The sequence below is a fragment of the Monopterus albus genome, unplaced genomic scaffold (assembly GCF_001952655.1).
Source record: "Monopterus albus unplaced genomic scaffold, M_albus_1.0 scaffold83.1, whole genome shotgun sequence".
Taxonomy (NCBI): Eukaryota; Metazoa; Chordata; class Actinopteri; order Synbranchiformes; family Synbranchidae; genus Monopterus; species Monopterus albus.
Genome location: NW_018127963.1, coordinates 945856 through 964530, shown reverse-complemented (window position 1 = coordinate 964530; position 18675 = coordinate 945856). Strand labels below are relative to the sequence as shown.

The window sequence follows — 18675 nt, the reverse complement described above, 5'->3', positions numbered from 1 at the left end:
CCACTTCCTTGATGGAATCCAGAGAACAGCCCAGGACAGAACCAGCTCTCTTGACCAGCTTGTTTAGTCTCTTTCTGTCCCTGTCCATGCTACCTCCTGTCCAACCCACAACAGCGTAAAAAACTGCAGATGCCACCACAGTATCATATAATGTCTGAAGGAGTGCCCCGCACACACCAAAGGACCTCAGTCTCCTCAACAAGTGGAGGCAGCTCTGGCGCTTCCTGTACAGGGCATCTGTGTCATTGGTCCAATCCAGTTTATTGTTGAGGTGGACACCCAGGTATTTAAAGGTGTCCACAATCTCAATATCTGAGCCTTGAAAGTTCACCAGCGTGAGTGATGGTGATTTTTGCCAGAGGTCAATCATCATCTCATTAGTCTTACTGGTGTTGAGGACCAGGTGATTTTTCTCACACCACTCTCAGAGGCTATAACATTTTTTTCTTTCAGAATAATGCCAAAAAAGTGCATAGAAGGAGAGATAAAGAGTGACCCTCCCCTTCTCATCCATTCCACTTGGTGGCAATGGGAGAAGTCTGACCTATCTCACACCCTGAAGGAGCAAAGGGACATAGTCATCTTTGACTTCAGCATGAAAAACAATGACTCACCAAATCACAGATATAAAAAGAGGTTGCAAATTCTTGTTCTCTTAGTGGAGAAGATAGAAAGAAAGAAGTGGAGAAGATTAAAAGGGGAAATTAGCATGTCAGACTGTTAAGAAACTGTGGATATGACTGACTCAAAATTGGAAAATTATTGGTTGAGAATGCTTTATTATGCACCAACCCTATAATATACAGCAATATTACACTCAAACATCAACATGAAAACAACAAGCTGATACCTGGAAGCTGTGCAAACAAGAACAAAACAACACAACAAAGTGTGCAATGCTATCTGAGGATGACATACTGTATCTTCAGGTAGCACCAGAGGCCCCTGGGGCAAAAAAACTCATGTGTTGGGACAAGTGCTGCAATTATATGACACACTGGAACAGCCAAACTGCTCTCTGTTCACGCAGAACGCACAACTTTTATAAACTTCTAGAAAAAGCAGCCAAATCAGTCAAACTCATTTTGACTTTGATTTTTTTTTAAAGACAACAAAATGATTCAGCCTGTAGCAACAACGTTGAGGCATAAGGACATATGGCTCCAACGCCTCTCCTGACTCAATTTATGGAAACTAAACGAGGAGGAGGTAAATCCCGCCCCGCCAGCTGGGAGGGGTGAGACAGCTGGACGGAGCTGGACGGAGCTGGACACGCACAGTGCGCAGAGGACACGAGAGGAAAAGTTCGGCGGACGCAGTGGCTGTTTGATGCTCACGTAATAATACGGAATTTTGACTACACGTCGAATAGGTTCAATTTTTGGCAACCGCATATTCTACACCAATACATCTTTACGGACCAGAGAGAGAGAGAGAGAGAGAAGGAGAGAGAGAGAGAGAAGGAGAGAGAGAAGGAGAGAGAGAGAGAGAAACTTCCAAACTACAAATCTTCACATGGACCGGACGTTTAGATGAAGACAATGACTCCAAAAGGTACCGACGGCAAGTTATTGTTGCTATGATGATACATCAGCTGTACAGAGACTGAACTTTAGCAGACACTTTTTTTATTTCTTGTGTGTTTAATGAAAATATACAAAACAAACAAACAAACGTTTAAACATCTTCTGGGTCAGGCTATATGCAGCCTGTGTGGTCATAGACTTTTATCTAAGAGTTAGGATACTTTCATTAGAAATGATTATTATTATTATTTTTATAAATGGTGACACTGCACTTAACTGCCAGTCTGCCACGGCTGTTTGTTAAGGGGGACATTAAAGAAAAACTCAGCCTTTCTTTTAGATTCTGTAATTTATATTTTCTAAATGCTGTTATCTTGGGCAGGGCATGTCTGTAAGAGCATTGCATTAAACTCAGCATTGCACTTTCTTTGTTAAATAAAGTACTAATAAACAATAGGCCCACTAAATATAACCTTTTTTGCACTTATTTCCAATTTGCTGTTTTTAGTGTCCTTGGGCAAGACACTGATCCTCCCTGTTGCCTGTGATGGCGGTGCGTATGCACACAGTGGCCCGGGGCCCTCGGCTCCAAACATATGTCGTTGTACATGTTACAGCGACAATAAATAAAGCTTCTTCTTCTTAATGTAACATTTGCTTTTACTTTTGGAGTCCTTGAAAATATTTTTTTCTTACAAAAGTTAACCAAAAGGTGAATGTAAACTCTGTGACCTTTCACTGTAGAATGTACATTTTAAACACACTTTTTATTTCTTAACTGCCTTTGATTGACAGGCACTTGAAGAAACTGTACAATGAGTGTCCTCCCCCTGCTGTGTCCAGCGCTGTGGCACCCTCTGCTGTGTGACTGAAGAAGGCCAGAAAGGGCAGGCAGGATGGGAAACACATTGGAGGAAGGGATGAATATTGTCATCATCACCCACTACAACCACTCAGGGAAGTGGGACCGGCCTCGCAGCAGCGGGGCCTGTAAGATGGCTGTGCTGCTCTTCATCTGCGTGCTGATTGTTTTGGAGAACATCACCGTTCTGCTCGCTCTCTGGAGGAACAAGCGCTTCCACAGCCGCATGTACTTCCTTATAGGAAACTTGGCGCTGTCAGACCTGCTGGCTGGTGTGGCCTACATAGTTAACATCTTTACCTCAGGACGTAACACCTTCTTCCTGACACCAATGCAGTGGCTGGCCAGGGAAGGGAGCATGTTTGTGGCCCTCAGTGCCTCCACATTCAGCCTTCTGGCCATTGGGATTGAGAGGCACATGACTATGGTGCGACTGCGTCCATGTGAGACAGCAGGTCGAGGGAGACTTCTAGCACTATTGGCGGCCTGCTGGCTCGTGTCATTGCTGTTCAGTGCCCTGCCCAGCCTGGGGTGGAACTGCCTGAACAATCTTTCCTCCTGCTCCACAGTGCTGCCCCTTTATGCAAAGAGTTATGTGGCTTTTTGCATCAGTGTCTTCAGTGCGCTGTTGGTAGCTATAATCATTCTCTACATCAGGATTTATCGCCTGGTGACCTCTAGTGGCCGCAGAGTGAGCAGCCGGCCTTCAGAGCACTCACTTGCCCTGCTGCGGACAGTGGTTATTGTTCTTGGTGTGTTTGTCATGTGCTGGGCCCCTTTATTCTTCCTGCTGCTGCTGGATGTATATTGCAGCCCAGTTAAGTGCCCTGTGCTCTATGAGATGGACTGGTTCATCGCACTGGCTGTGCTCAACTCTGCCCTAAACCCCCTGATATACACTCTGTCCAGCAGGGAAATGAGGGCGGCCTTTTTCCGGCTGTTGTGCTGCTGTCAAGCCAGCATGGAGCCCGCTGGGACTCCTGCGGTGGGTAGCCCCCACCAGGGCACTGTCATCCCCACAGTGGAGAACAGCAAGACTAGTTTGGGCAGAGTGGGGGGCAGTGGAGCTGGAAAATCCACGCTGGCTAGAGAAAAGGTTCCTACACCTGTGAACTCTGACAACAAACACAGGGATCCCTCTGCCACTGCTGTGCCCCATCCCTCTGGGCCTGCAGACCTGCTCTCAGCTGTGCTTGTGAAGGCGGGCGCGCTGCAATCCCTCAGCAAGTTCTGAGCAGAAGCACCTTAATGAAGGAGACATAGAACTGACATAGTCCTGCTATCAGGCGGTTTTTGTTCATGCACGATGGCTAGTGTAGCATGGATACAGTAAAGTACTGATAAAACAGCAACACTATTCCCTTTTTTACCAAATAATATGATATTGTAGATTGGAATACAATCAAATTCATTTTAAGCCACTATTTACAGCAACCTACTCACAACACTAGACTAACTGAACATTTGTGTGAATTAGTGTTGTGTCTGTCAATGTGTTTTATTTAATCTTCTCATTATAAGTAGAAAAGATCAAGTTAGGGCACTTTTGTACATGTGCTATATGCAAATACTCTTAAAACAACTGCATTTTGTATCACAACTTGACCTGGTAAACTATTTTCTGTGAAAACATTTGCCACTTTAAAATTTAAAAATATTTGCTATATATTTTGCTTAGTGTGCATAAAAACCATCATGGTACTAGGACTTGATCATCCATTTTGTTAGGATTTGACATGCACTAAAACCTTTAATCTTGTTGTGTGTTAATTTGTCAGACTAGTGGCCCTGTGAGGCTGTAATGCTCATTACACATCAGACAGCAAAATTGCTGGATAAATGAAAAATGGCTAGACAACATTGCTATTATTAGATTGTTACCACTAGTGGACAGGTTTGTTCAGATAGTGGTGCTATACAGGAAAAGTGCTGTTTTACTTAGAGTAAATAGGTTCATCTTCTCTACAGTAGCCATTTTTGGCCATTTCAGGCTCAACTTTACGATGGCACAACTGTTTTATCTTTCATCAGTCTAAGGTCTACTGTGTCAGCACCAGCTGCACTGTGAGCTGAATTAGTGCGGCTAATGACTACACTCATGGACATTTTTGCTTCTCATCAGCACATTTAGAAACCACTCACATGTCAGCTAACCACTAGTGAATAGAAGTGTTGGATGTGAATTCTTTAATGGTGGTAGACTGTAAATGACTTTTCTGCCTAGGGTGATGTATTGTCTCATAGCACTACATACTGTAACAAATAAAATAAATCCTATTCCCTTTTTATGACATTTTCAAGTGTCATGTCGTTATATTAAATCAGTGGCTTGTCTGTTTTCAGCCCCCTTCCTCTCACCCAAGCTCAGTCTCTGTGCTGAGCCTCTGCAGTGTCATGGAGCATACAAGTGAGTGATTTTGTTTGTATCTTTTGTACCATATGATTGGTATATGTTAACGCATATCAGCTTGTTATAGTCAGTGAAGGAACGCTCTGATTTGCAATTTTATAATTTCCTATTCAGACAGAAGAAGAGAGACAAATGCCCTCTGACTTCATCTGCTCCACTAATTTATTATCTTAATAGTAAGCTGATTGATGCTCTCTTATTTCTATCCATGGGAAAACCTGGGTCAGGCAGTGATGAATAATGCAGAGAAATTCTTGATATTTATTTTAACTAGGGGCTTTCAGCTGGGTGAGATGAGATACAGCAAGTAGTAGTCATAAAATGTATACTGAATCAATCTGACTTTGGGGAGCTTCCTGTTACTGAAAAACACTCTATACAATCTTGAGAAGGCTCTAATATGCAAAAATTATATAACCAGACTGGCTGAGATTGTGTGAAATGTTTTCTTGAGACATCCTGTCAGTTTCTGTTTGAGTTAAACAATGAAGGTATGGGGATAATCACATCACATATACAGTAGGTGCAGGGGATGTTTAATAAAGAGCTACTGACAGCATTGTTAAAAGGTTGGCACAGAGTTATACATTCTGAGAAATGTTGACATACTTTAAGTGGATAAGTTTGTTTTCTAGATGTGGATAACTAAAGACATTCCAATCATGTTTGAACCCAGTAGATGGGCTGATAGCAATGAAATTTGTTGTTCATTGCACAGGAGCTGACAGACTGGCATTTCATACTCACCTCAGCCAGAGGATGCATCTCTGCTCCGCACCTCCATTTGTGATGAAAAGGAGGTAATACCAGCTGAACATTTCCATCTGAAAGGTCACTGACTGCTTCCTGTCAGACATAATTGAACACTTTCTTTCCTGAATTGTAGCCTTATGGAACATTAGAAAATGCCACAATGTTGAGCTGCATAGCATCATTTGCCGTTAGTGAATCCTCTGCTTCCTCCTCCCTTTCCCTCATTTTCATCTTGTTTATTCAACGTATTCTTTTCCTCCTTACAAATATTATCTTGATTCAAATTGTCATTAGATTTGATTATAAGATTTGGGCGTTGTTTTAAAATCTCTTACAATATAAATAGAGTTACTCCATAAAAGGTATTTTTGCACTTTTAGACTTTCACTTTTAGCATCATGAGGAAGAGCAAGCAGTGTCCGGTAACGGCAGCTAATGCATAGCAGGTGTGCTGTCAATTCAACAATTAGGCTTTCTGCTTTGGAAATACAAAGTGTTTCTAGAATCCAGTTTTTGCCTCAAAGTTTTAATCATTTAAATCAGGAACTGTGTCTTATCAAAAGTTTTATGGCATGGGAAAAACTTATAGCAAAGATGATAATAACAAAGCAATTCATCAAATTATTGACTAAAGTAAATATTGTGATCTCTTCCTTCTTAATGAAACATTTTCCATTAGCCAATATAAACCCTTTTTGTTTACATGACATTCAAAGCTCTGGGGAGTGGTTATGTGTTGATGTTCTTACAGTCTTTCAGTCACTGCAGTGTTTTTGTTAGCTGTTGCTTCCTGACACTACTTAATGCTGCTGGTTTTAAATTAAAGCTCAAAATGGCAACACTGCTTCTGTCCTTCTTGAAATAACTCCACATATAAAGTCAACAATGCAGCCAGTAACAAACAATAAATCACTCTAAAACTAGAGCACTCAGAGACTGCAAACCTCTGCCAAGGCAGATCCATTTCCCCATAATGCCATTCCACCTCAAAACAATAGTCCCATGATAATTTGATCCTGATAATATGATTCCTTGACCATTAAAACCTACCACATTGATATCATTATATCTATGATGATCACATTGATATCATCATTAGTTTGAAAGTTATTCAAGAAAAATGATATTTCAGTAATGGCCGTTTTCCTCAGGGTCTAGCTCAGTAGCTTTTAAAAATGTGTCAAATCTATTGGCACCATTTGATCTAAGTTGTGAGCCTCTAGCTCTGTTTGCTGTCTCACATTAGTGAGTTTTATGTGAGCCCTACAAATTTGAATATTCTGGATCTACTGATCCAAAATATTACTTGGATTACTTGGATCCAGATCAGACTTTTGATGTGGATGCAATCTTGCAAATTTTGTCTCGACATTCTAGACCCTGTGTATGAAGTCAGAGGCCAAAATACTGAAAATGATCCTATCTCACAATGGTGACGAATCTCTTAAAAAATCCTGGATCCGGATGATGAGTCGGATCGGTTGTTCCTTGGGCTGTACCCTACTTCATAACATTTTCATCCAAATCAATGCATTACTTTTTGCATTATACTGTGAAGAAACTAACCAACAAACAAACAAATGTTGATAAAAATGATAACTATGGCTACTGAAAATGAGACTTAAAGACAAAATTTTGCACATCCCACCCGTTGTCATCCTCACTCTTTTATTTCATTACATTTGCCTTTGTTCCATGTCTAGATAAAGCAAAAGCATCTTAAATGTGTTCAGTAAAATGAATAAATTCGTTTTCTGTCAAATCTTCTTTGTAACCAGCTTTGACAGATTCCTTTTCTCCAAATATCTAAAACAAACACCATTTAATCGCTGCTTGTGCTAAGTGGGTCAAACACCTTAATAAATCATGTTAACTAAATAACCATCACCCGTCTTCTTTGAGGATTTAGACATGGTGGATTTATGTCATTCTCTGTGGACAATGCCTATTTGCATATGACTAATGTGAACACGAAGGAGAACAAGAGAATCATGCCACCCCCTGTCATTGTGATCCCAGCTTTATACTGCTTTGTGGTGAGGAAGAGTATGCACATGTGTTTGTGTGTGTGTGTGTGCATTTTCACACGTCACCTTTTCATGCAGACAGGCGTGTATGTGCTGTGTGTGTTTGAAAATCAGAACAAAGACTCCATCTGGTCTGAGCCACTGAATGTGCCAGCATGAAACACTTCTGTCATTCTGAAGTCCTTTTTTGAAGCAGCTCAGCGGCCAGGCAGAGACCCGCGAGGGGTCCCATTTGAAGCAGGCACTCACGCAGGGAGCCCCCAGCTAAAGTCATTTTCTCCTTTCCGAATGAGTTGTACCACTTTCACCAGAGGACACACGCATTCATCTGGTGAGTGGTGATTTTCCTCCCCTTCCTCCACCTCAGTGGCTCTGGTTCATTACAGTGTAATTACAAGTAGAGCAAAGCGAGTGAACTCCTAGGCAAACTTTGGCAATAAGATCCTCAGACAGGATCAGAGGGTTTTATCCAGGGAGCAGTTGGGAAGAAACTGTAGGAGCCAGGTCAAAGGTCACTTTGTAGTAGGAAATCTGAAGGAGCTGGCTGAAATTTGGATTGGTGGATATTCCTCCCAGCATTCCTCTTTACACCCCACTGCCATTAGATTTAGTGCTGATCAAGAAGAGTCGAGCCAAGGTTCTGCAGGCATACTAAAGTCATTTTAACATCAAGTACGTCATTTTATCACCATTTTCTTTCTCCTAAGGTACCAAAATCATCCTTCCATTGATATCATATGGGAGCCCAGAGACTAATGTGTGCCTTATAGGGCTCCAACTCATACTTACTTTCATCATAGGTTAATATCTCAGTTATTTGATTAATCATTTGGACTCTGTCTCTTACAGTCTAATCACCAAGATGTTCAATTTCATATGAGATGAAATTGAAAAGGCAGGGGAAAGATCATATTTCAGAAGCTGAAACCTGCAACCCAATGATTAATCTATTGTTGAAATTGTTTTCAATTTTTCACTAAACTGAATAATTGATTGAGTAATTGTTATATAACTGCATAAAAATGAGTCCAGATCTTAAATAAAAACTGGTTTCTTCTACCAAAATCAAGCATGTTTTTCTCTTAAGGACAGGGAAACCATTGTGCCATCATGTCTGTGCCTGACCCTAGCAATGACTTGCACTCTCATGATACTCATTCCACCTTAACAAAACTTGATGTGTTTTTATTTTTGCTCACCTTTCATTACAGTAGGTAAATATTGGACTCACCAGTGTACACAGTATGAAAATGGAACCTGGTCCTCATTAGAAACAAAGAGGAAAGTACACGGTGCATTTGTATAGATGTCTCAAGCTTCCTCAGCTTATCTCATTTCTTCTTAAATTTGAAACAACTGTTCATCTGAGCAGATCTGGACCAGCAAATTCTTGATACCACAGTGTTGTAAACATGAGAAGACTTCTCAGTACTTTGCACCTTGTACAGTATACACAACATAGAGTATACCAGCCTTTGAATGCTATCCAATTATAACAGATAGGTGGCAGGGCTGGATAAGCAATCTTACAAATATTCCCCTCTACCCAAAATCCCCTGAGAACAGCAGCTGTTTCATCTCCAGACCATCTCTGATTGCAATCTTCTGGCAGGGCCTGACAGCATCGACACACCTGCTCACACTGACCTCCAAGCTACCTCCTCCATGTCTGCCTGCCACAACTGTAAGGATTAGCATGTCTGGGATAGAGGATAAGCGAGAGGGAGGACGCTGGCCTTTTAGTCTGACATGCGAATCCTATCCCTCACTTGTGGCATTGAGCATGTGTGCACAGCTGGTTGATCCCCTGCCTCTGTGCATGCAAGCAGCCTGGAGGGTTGTGTTTGTTGTATGAAAAAGCAATTAGAGGTGGAAGCTTTACCAGAAGTAGTGAGTAAAAAGCAGGATTCCTTTTAAAATTCGATCCTTCATGAGAATCACAGCTTTAGGGAAGTGCAGTATGAACTCCATTATCAGTTTAAATGAAACCTATTAACATCAAGGCTTTTAGTTAGTGAAGTTATAGCATACTAGACCGTTTTTAAAAGTTTTGTTTGACCTTTAATCTCAGGTGGTGGCTTGAGATTTTTAAAGAGCTCTGGGCAAAATGGCAATATATATGCTTTGCCAGTAATCATTTTATACATTTAGGTTATCTATTTTTAAATATTTAATGATTTATTTTTAAAAATGTCTTTATGGATATTTTTTTACACTAGTACACTGTGTGTCTCTACAAGACAATGATTAATTGCCCCTTGTCACATCCTACATTTTGACTTGTCACAGTAGAAAAAGCCCAGGTGTTACTTAAAACATTTACAATGACTGTTCTAGTCAAAGCCATGACCATGTGCTAACCAACATGAACATATGAAGGATCTTGAAACTGAAGCAGTTAAATGGAATCATCCATCCATTCATTATTTGTACTCCTTATTCGTGAACAGGGTTTGGGGGGCTGGGGCTAATCCCAGCTGACATTGGGCAAGAGGCAGGGACCACCTTGGACCGGTCACCAGCCTATCACAGGGCCTACGGGCAACTTAGAGTCGGCAATCAACCCGTGGGACTGTGGGAGGAAGCTGGAGTACCTGGAGAGAACCCACACAGGTACAGGGAGAACATGCAGACTCTGCACAGAAAGGACCCAGGTCGGCCCGGAACCTTCTTACTCTGAGGCGATACTAACCATTACGCCACTGTGCCACCCTAAATGGATTTCAGTCATCTTTTATTATATTAGCTACATTTACTTTCCTACTGTGACATGTCAAAACCTATATCCTCACGTTGGACACCTTTGTTTTCATGTACCTGTATCATGTCTCTGTCAGGCCATGCATGTGTGCATGTTCTGTGGTTTCCTAACATGCTCTCTTGCTCTGTGGTGATCACAGGTGTTCATTTCTCTAAGCCTGTCTGATGGATCAACAGCTGCTCTCATTGCAAAGTCACAGCCCCCCCTCCCGATCTGACATTACGCAAATACCGATTCTAATATGACAGCTGCACACACACTGACATTTCACAATTGACACAAACCAGAATCACAGGATAATGCCGAGAACACTGTGCTGTTCCTTCCAACCTACACAGATCTGTTCATTTTATATTAGGCAACCTGTACTCTACTGGAAACCAGCTAACAGAAATACTGAGAAAAACTGAGACAATGTAAGAGCTACACAAAAGAAAAATGGGAGCATGATATCTGTTTGATTTTTACATGCTGCATTGACACTGTTGTTATTATTCATATCTCTCTCCAGGGAGCCCTGTTTGAAAAATGGGACTATGGCAGCCCCCCCTTTCTGTCACTATCTCCCTCTCTCTCATAAACACCCACCCACACTTATTTGGAGTCTCACTGGGGAAGTACAGCCAGGCAGGCGGTGTCTCCCTCCTCCTCCCTCCTGCCGCCATCATCTTTGTCCCCCCTCGTCCCATTTTCTTTCACTCTTTCTCCCCAGCTCATGAACCAGCTCGTCTCCTCTCTCCGTCACGTGGGTAATCAGCCTCTGCTATTTCATTTGGCTCAGTAATGAAAGCAATCCCAGCACTTTACACTGCAGTACAGCCCAAATAATGAGGGCTGCCTTACCCCTATCCTCACCCTCTCCCTCCCAACCCTGCTGTTAATGGATGGAGGCAAGCAAATGTGTGTATTTGAGTATGTGAAACATACAATCTTGCCAAGTCCTTTATGCATCGTTTCCTTCTTTCTCTTCTGAAAATTCATCTATATTAGTGGTTCCCCCAATTTTTTTTTTTTTTTTACCTGTGACCACACAATACCAACCTATGACCACTCACAGGCTACATGTCTATGAGGTGACAAAGGCTGCAGGTTTTTTTTTAAACAGGTGAAGATACAGTTTTCACAAGAACTGAGAATGTAGCTTTTCATCATTTCCTGCCAACTAGATAAATTTGTAAACCCTGTTGGGGGTGGGTGTCCTGGCCCCCAGGTTGAGAACCACTGATCTACATGAAGATCAACCAGTAAACTGAACAAGCTTGAGAAATTGATTTGAATACAGATGGGATGCATTAACACAGAACTATCATCTTTTACCATCGACAGAAAATGGCCATAATACCTTTTGCGACCTTGGAGAAACAGACTTACGGATTAAGAACCAATGATATACACTTTTTTCATTTGTCATTTCCATTGGTTGTAACAGTGTGTGGTATAAGCTGGCTCCCCTCTAAAATCAGTTTTTAACCACACAGCACTGCAACCAAGCAACACAAACGCCATTCCAGATGGCAAGCATTTAGCTCAAATACAACTCACCATGTATGTATGTAGGAAGTGTGGGGATGTGGCCAACATTCACAAATTTGGGAGTCTGAGTGTTCAGTGTTCATCTAATTAGCATCACATAACTTCAGATGTAGCCCGTAGCTCAGCTTCTAAACTTTGACCTTCAGTTCAATGAAAACACAGTGACAAATTGCCTTTTTCTTTAAAAAAAAAATAAAAAATCTAGCACTGTCTACCAAATGCAACAGAGATACAGGCCATCAAGATCAACACAAGTACCAGTACAGCACAGCTTCTCTGGTGCGCGTGATCACACATTCAGCAAATAACTTGATGTGTCAAGCAAATCCTCAACATACAGCAGCATGACAGTACAGAACAGAATGGATGCAAATTACCAGGTTTAGCTTTGTGTAGAAAGGCATGTGAAATATCACTGCTGTTGGTAAAAACCTTTCAACTCCAAAAATAGCATTTTTAATGTAAAATGTGTTTTATCCAACATTTACAAAAGGGTTTCCCAAGCCCAAAAGTTCCCCATCCTTCAGTATACAGTACAATTTAATGTATTAATTCTAATAGAAACATGAAAAACTGACAAAATATAACAAGGTTTTCACCTATGTGACAACAGCAATATTTTACCAGTGGTGATGAGATGATTTTTTTGCAGAACAATAGTGATTTAATCTCTGTCTCCTGCATGTCTTCTGTAAACTGAAGCTATGTTCAGAATAAAGATTCTCCCAAATACAGCTCAAAAACCTTTCTCTACATTTCATCCAGCTGTTAAAAAAATGTAATGAGGGAAGGAAGAATTTCATGTGTCAAGTCAGTCCCCTTGGTTCATCAAAAACAGAAGCTACAACTAAGGTGGCCTGAAGTTCAGGTTCTGCATGTAAATCGATCCCTCTGGATGTGGGTGAGTAATTAGCCTAGTGGTGTGTTGTCCAGTAGTCCAGTCCAGCAGGAAAACAGCGCTGGCACACTGGTGGGAAGAGCCTGCCAGATATGTGCCCACTCACAGTGAATTTCCCGGGAGTCCGGGGAGGGGGTGTCATCCCAGTCAGTCAGAGTGTTTGCACCAGCACGGGGAACAGCAGGGACAAGTGCTCGGCACCTCGGATTGGTAGTTTGTGTGTGGTGTAGAAGTGTATCACCTCAGGGATGGTGTCAAAGAGAGGGCTGTTCTGTCCCAGCACATACTTGCCGTCTTTACACTGGGTGAACTTTATGTGCATAAAACCCTGGCAGCTTCTGTGAGGAACGAGAACAGAGGAACAGCATGAAATGTGGCACACATAAAACATCATGCAGACTTCAACACATTTTGTCACACGATGCCATAGTGGAACTGAAAGCGTGGATTTATATTCACTTTTTGTTCCTACACTCAAAGCATATGATTCTAGCCAGCATTTAACACCACGTCACAAATTAGTAAGGAAACGATGTTACGTTGGATGACTATGAGGTGGAAAGAGAAAGTCAGAGAAGAAAGAAAGAGTTGGACTGTGATATTGGGTTAACAGAGAACCACACCAGTACCTCACTTTTAAAATCCAAGCAGCCATCACAGGACTTTCCCTTTAAGAGAAAGCCAGACATTCAGTCATGATTTACGTCTAATTATAGAAGCAGAAAGGAAGATGAGGGCTGAAACTGATCACCATAATTATCACTATTCTTACAAACAAAATTAAAATGTGAAGAGCAGTTAAACCAAAAACACTGACTAAATATGGCCAATCTACAGGCAGAGCCAAGTGCGTCATCACATCTGCACACTCGGTGTGCTTTCATTCAGTCCTGTTTGGTCTGGGGACTCTTTATATCTTGTGGTACATTAGAACCGAACCTCTTTCATAAATATTTATGCTGGTTTAAAGCTGGCAGGCCTATCCGTTTCAGTGCTGACTCACTTTGGAGTGGAGCTTCATTTTATCTTCATTAAATAACTTTGTCTTTCCTCACATAGTTTACACTGTGTAATCTTGAAATACTCACAGCGTGGTTCGCTTTTTTCAATGACAAAAACACACAGAGGCTGCATTGTTTCACAAAACTTAGCTGATACGGGTCATTATTACACAAAGTCCTTTCTGAAGGGTACACTGACATCATGACAGTGTGCCACTGTCCTAAACCAACCCACAAACCAGTCACAACACTGATAAAGAATGGGCAAATTCTTGTGTATTACAGCTAGAGCCGCATTTTCATTGTTTTGGCTGCCTTTCTATCTGTGATGATAGCATCATGATTCGTCAGGCAGTTAGCCAGATTAACCAAACCACTGTGCTGTAAAACCCAAGGGATTGAAGTGTCCACCACTCACTCAAAGATGTTGCTAAGTGTTGGAAGGACACTAACAATTGGTAAAATAAAGAACAAACACTCTGACAGGCTACTCCAATGAAGGCCGGTTCCTCTGAAAACAAGTGAAAAAATGTAAAGTGGACAGATGTTATGGTACTAGTACCAGTAGTGACCTTGTTGCTTGAATAAATATGCATGTGTGTGTCAAACCCACTCTACTCATGTAAATGAGTAATGCATGAGCTTGTTTATATGTCAGCACAACATGATGACACTCTCTCTCCCCTGTCTCTCCGGCTCCTCCCTCTCCCCCTTCTCTCCCTGATCTCCATCTTGTGTGGCCCACAGAAGGTAATTCATATTCATTAGTGATTATGGGGAGGATGATGTGTGCACTGAAGTGTGCTCTACCTGCCTGATTACCACTTAGAGGGCCCTCTGGGGCCGAGGAGGAAGGCCATGGAGAGGGGCCAAGGATATGGTGGGGACATTGCGATGATGTGAGATGTGAGGCCAGGATGATGGATCATGGTAGTAATTACAAGGGAGAGATTTGACTAGATAAGCAGTATTGTGCCCTGCAAATGAGTACTGGGAGAAGAATCGACACGGTGGTGATGTTAAGTGGGGGTGATGGTGGAGAGGAGGGGAGGGGAGGGAGAGGGGTGACAGACTGATGGAGAGGTGTGGTAGACCGTGATATGTGATCACAGGTGGCTTTATACACACCTCACACACTCTGCACAGTCAACTGGCAGAAATAGGACAATTAAAATGTAAAGCTGAATATCTAAGAAGATGCTCAGGTGTTTCATTGCTTGTTGTGGTGGGTCAACATGTGGGTGCCTGTGTGTATTCATGTCTTACCGTAGGGACAGGGAGTAGTCGGAGCGGTTGCTCTGACTGTTCCTCACCAGGTAGCTACACTCTTTACACAGTGTTAGCAGCGACTCTGCCTCAGAACGAGACAGTGATCCATGGTACCATCTGATAGAGCACAAACACACATACTAGGATATGATTCAAGTCGCAATGTGAACTGACTCCGATTCTGAACTTTAATTCCAACAATTTGTTTTGTTTCATTTTATTATCATGCCATATGAAAAAATGTTTGGAAATAGGGCTTTTTGTCATGTTTGTATAGTTATACAGACCATATTCATTCATATTCTGAATCTTTTGATGCATGAAGTTGACACAGGCAAAGAATTTTTTTTATTTTCTCAAGATTAACCTTCCACAGTGCGACTTTATCATGGCCACAAACACATTTACAAGAGGTAAATGTTAGAGGCATGAATGTTTCTGAAGACCAATATTTAAGACTAAGAGAGAAAAATGTAAGAGTAAGAGTAAAAACACTCTGCTCTCTATTTTCATGGTAGTAAACTGTCAGTAGCATCATGGCAGTGTGTTCTCCCATTCGTGCTGGCACACACTAGCACATGGTGCTCTAGCAAGACTAAAAATCTACAGCCTTGCTGGCAGCTAAGTGAAGCTGCATTTGGCAGAGTGGTGCTTTGAGCTAAATACTCACATTAGTGTACCTACAGTACAGGCTCACAATGACAATGCTAACATGCTGATGTTCGGTAGGCATGTTGTTTACCATGTCCATCACATGACATTTAGAGTGTTAGCATGCTAACATTTGCTAATTCGCTAGTATAATTATAAAGAAACTAACAAAGTCAGTAAGAGAATTTTTTTTCTCCAATAATTGTGATATCCTTATACATGACCTGGCCAAGTGTAATGCTACAGGTTAATGCTGGTTCTGATTCTCTGTTTAAAGCAGAACAAAAGGAAACCACAAAGCTCATAACAGCCCTTAAGAGATAATCAGAGAGTAATGGTGCATAATAATCAACTACCACCCTACCACCCCAACTCTATTTGTGCATGTGTGTTGTCATGTGAGAGCGTATGTCTATGTGTGCTTAAGAAGTGTCATGCTTGGATTTCATTAGTAAAACGACCCTTTATGTGGATAGAAACGGAATATAAATTACACCAATGATGTCTGAAATTATGAGACCAAGGTAAATGTGCGTTTTTAATGTTCTGGCTTAATTAGTTCGCATTCTAACCTTTCGCATTCCTGTATGCTCAGCTGAGTGCTGCTTAGCCGAGACACATAACTGTTTGGTTTTAATGTGTTCCCGTCCTTAATAGGTCAAAGTCAAGCAATAAAATAGGTTATTGGCTTTAATGAGAGAGATGTTGTACAACCCTGTTCTCCCTCAAAATCATTTGTATAACATTGTATGATAAATGCATATGCATGGCATCTGTGCAGAGACATTTATATCCTACAGAGATAATTGCCCTTACATGCACAAATAACTGCAAAACTCCAGTTTGTCTCATGCATAGAAACATCATAACTCAGAATAATGCTCCAGATAAGATGCCTGGTTTAATCCTTCATATCAGTGATATGTGATATTCTGGTCCTTACTATACTTGGATTGAACAGTGTGCACATATTCAATCTTGCACAGTATTGTAGGAACATTTCGATGTCAGCTGCTGTCAACTGACATGGCAATTTCTTGTATTATAGTCAAGGTAATTAAATTAATGGCAACAAGGATGCTCAGTCAACAACTATGAGAGGTCATTGAATACCAAAGTATGTATTCCTCTTAATCAGATTAAACTTTACCTGGAATGGAGCCTACACTCAGACACATAGCAACTAATGTTTGTTTATAGGGCTCCTATGTGTTTAACAGAAGACAGCATACATACACCTGCTTCTCCAGAGGCAGAGTAGGGTCCACCCTCTCCCCCATCAACGTGAGGCCTTCCTGCGGCATTCGAAACTTCATTCCCCCTCCTGCCAGTGGGCTGGACCTGGGCCCCGGAGGACGCAGCCTTTCCGTGGGCGACGAGGAGCGGTCCCACTCTGCGCCATCAAACTGAGCTGTTGGAATATAGGAACAGAAAAAGTGAGTCATGGCATTTACACAGTGCTGTGATCGAAAGGGATTAGACATCACAGCCTGACTTGGGTAAACCACGCATGCAGCAAATAGACCTCTCACACTAGAGGACAGCAGGTCCTGCAATTACCATCATCAACATTTTTACGAGTCCCCTGGGGCATATAGAGAAGAAGAAGAAGTTGGTCTCTTCTCTGCCTGGCTCTGGTGCACAGCTTTGTCTTCCAGTAGAAAACAGTGCAGATTATTTAATATTGACTAAACTAATTCTCCTGCAAATGATGTACATAGTGAAGTGTTATTTGCCCATTTTGTCCCTGATTTTGGTGAAATCCAATCTGCAGAACTTGTAATTTGACATTAAGTGCATCACAGCACTACAAAGTACCCTGACTTGATCACAGCAACATCCTAATTTGCAGAGAGCTATTCATGCATGGTTGAATGCATAAATAAAATATGATAAGAAAAGAAAGCTTGAAAATTCAAAACCCTACTGATTGCAACAGGCAGGGACAGATGCAGGTGGGCAGCTGGGAGCTCGAGATGAGGTAGAGCAGATGTGGAACACCAGCTTGGGTCATGGGGGTCAGTGTGATGGGTGTTTGGGTGATAAAGGATTGCAGGGCAAGGGGGATGCTGGTGTTCAGGGTTAGAGGTCACCTTGCTCTCTGACGGGGAACTCCTCCTCCAGCTGACCCACTGGGGTGGGCCAGGGCAACTCCGACAACTCCCTCACTTCTAACAGAGGGGGGAGAGGAGGGAGGAGGTGAGAAAAAAAAGAAGTGAGAAAACAACAGATGGTTTCAGTTAACCAAAGTAAGGATGAACTTGGGTGCAACATTTTAATGATTTAAAGGAGGAGAGAGAGTGAAAGGTGAGATGTGGAGGAAGTGGCAGGCAGGGAGGCCATGGTAAGAGTGGGAGAGATGGTGTGTGTGTGCCGAGTAAACGGGGTCATGGTCAGCTATATCTTCTGTCATGAGGCATGAAGCAATACACTACCTCTTGTCTGCTTGTTTCATCACACCCTACATTTACAGTAATTTATTAGGGGAGATGAGACCGAATAAAGCAAAGATAAAATAAATCAGACAGGAGAAGTCAGAGGATGCGTTATTTACAGTCATCTGAAAGAATCGACTTTAAGAAATCATCTCTTAGTCGATGCAATAAAAACAAAATGTGACTCCATGTGCAATACAACCCACAGCACAATGTGACAGGGAAACTGGAGAGTGTGGAGGCCAAAAAAAATGCTCCCTTCCATGTTCTACCTACAGTAGGAGAGCGGCAGAAGGTGCAATTTGAGACAGAACTGAAAATAGCTCATTACTACCTACCATAGTAGGCAACCGTCTACTGTAACAGTCATTACCACAGCCTTACACACATACACACACTACATTATGCAATTTGCCAGTTTCACACCATACATTTAGCTCCTGCTCAATACGGATTATAAAACAAATAAAAGGAAAGGAGGGCTGATGTCTTAATGAGCCGAGAAATCCAAAGACACCCCAGGCCTGCGACATCAAAGGCCATTTGAAT

At 41.9% G+C, this 18675-nt stretch overlaps 2 protein-coding genes across 3 annotated transcripts in view; one reads left to right on the top strand and one right to left on the bottom strand.

Moving 5' to 3' along the window:
• Window positions 1–863: 863 nt before the first annotated feature.
• Window positions 864–11330, top strand: s1pr3a (sphingosine-1-phosphate receptor 3a). Its single transcript, XM_020607024.1, has 2 exons — window positions 864–1554; window positions 2322–11330. Exon 2 carries the CDS (start codon window positions 2423–2425, stop codon window positions 3620–3622), a length of 1200 nt encoding a protein of 399 aa, XP_020462680.1. The 5' UTR covers window positions 864–1554; window positions 2322–2422; the 3' UTR covers window positions 3623–11330.
• Window positions 11331–11429: 99 nt separating this feature from the next.
• Window positions 11430–18675, bottom strand: part of shdb (Src homology 2 domain containing transforming protein D, b) — a 23194-nt gene continuing 15948 nt past the window's right edge. The window contains exons 5-8 of one of the 2 annotated variants that reach the window (XM_020607022.1): window positions 17785–17862; window positions 16928–17102; window positions 15038–15157; window positions 11430–13108 (exon numbers count right to left, since the gene is read on the bottom strand). In XM_020607022.1, the coding sequence (XP_020462678.1) occupies window positions 12922–13108; window positions 15038–15157; window positions 16928–17102; window positions 17785–17862 (560 nt within the window). In that variant the 3' untranslated portion in view covers window positions 11430–12921. The remainder of the gene's footprint in view (window positions 13109–15037; window positions 15158–16927; window positions 17103–17784; window positions 17863–18675) is intronic. The other variant, XM_020607023.1, reaches the window with a different exon arrangement.

Bases quoted from the DNA above. Each gene is read 5' to 3' on its own strand.
- s1pr3a (XM_020607024.1), top strand. From the start codon at position 2,423: ATGGGAAACACATTGGAGGAAGGGATGAATATTGTCATCATCACCCAC.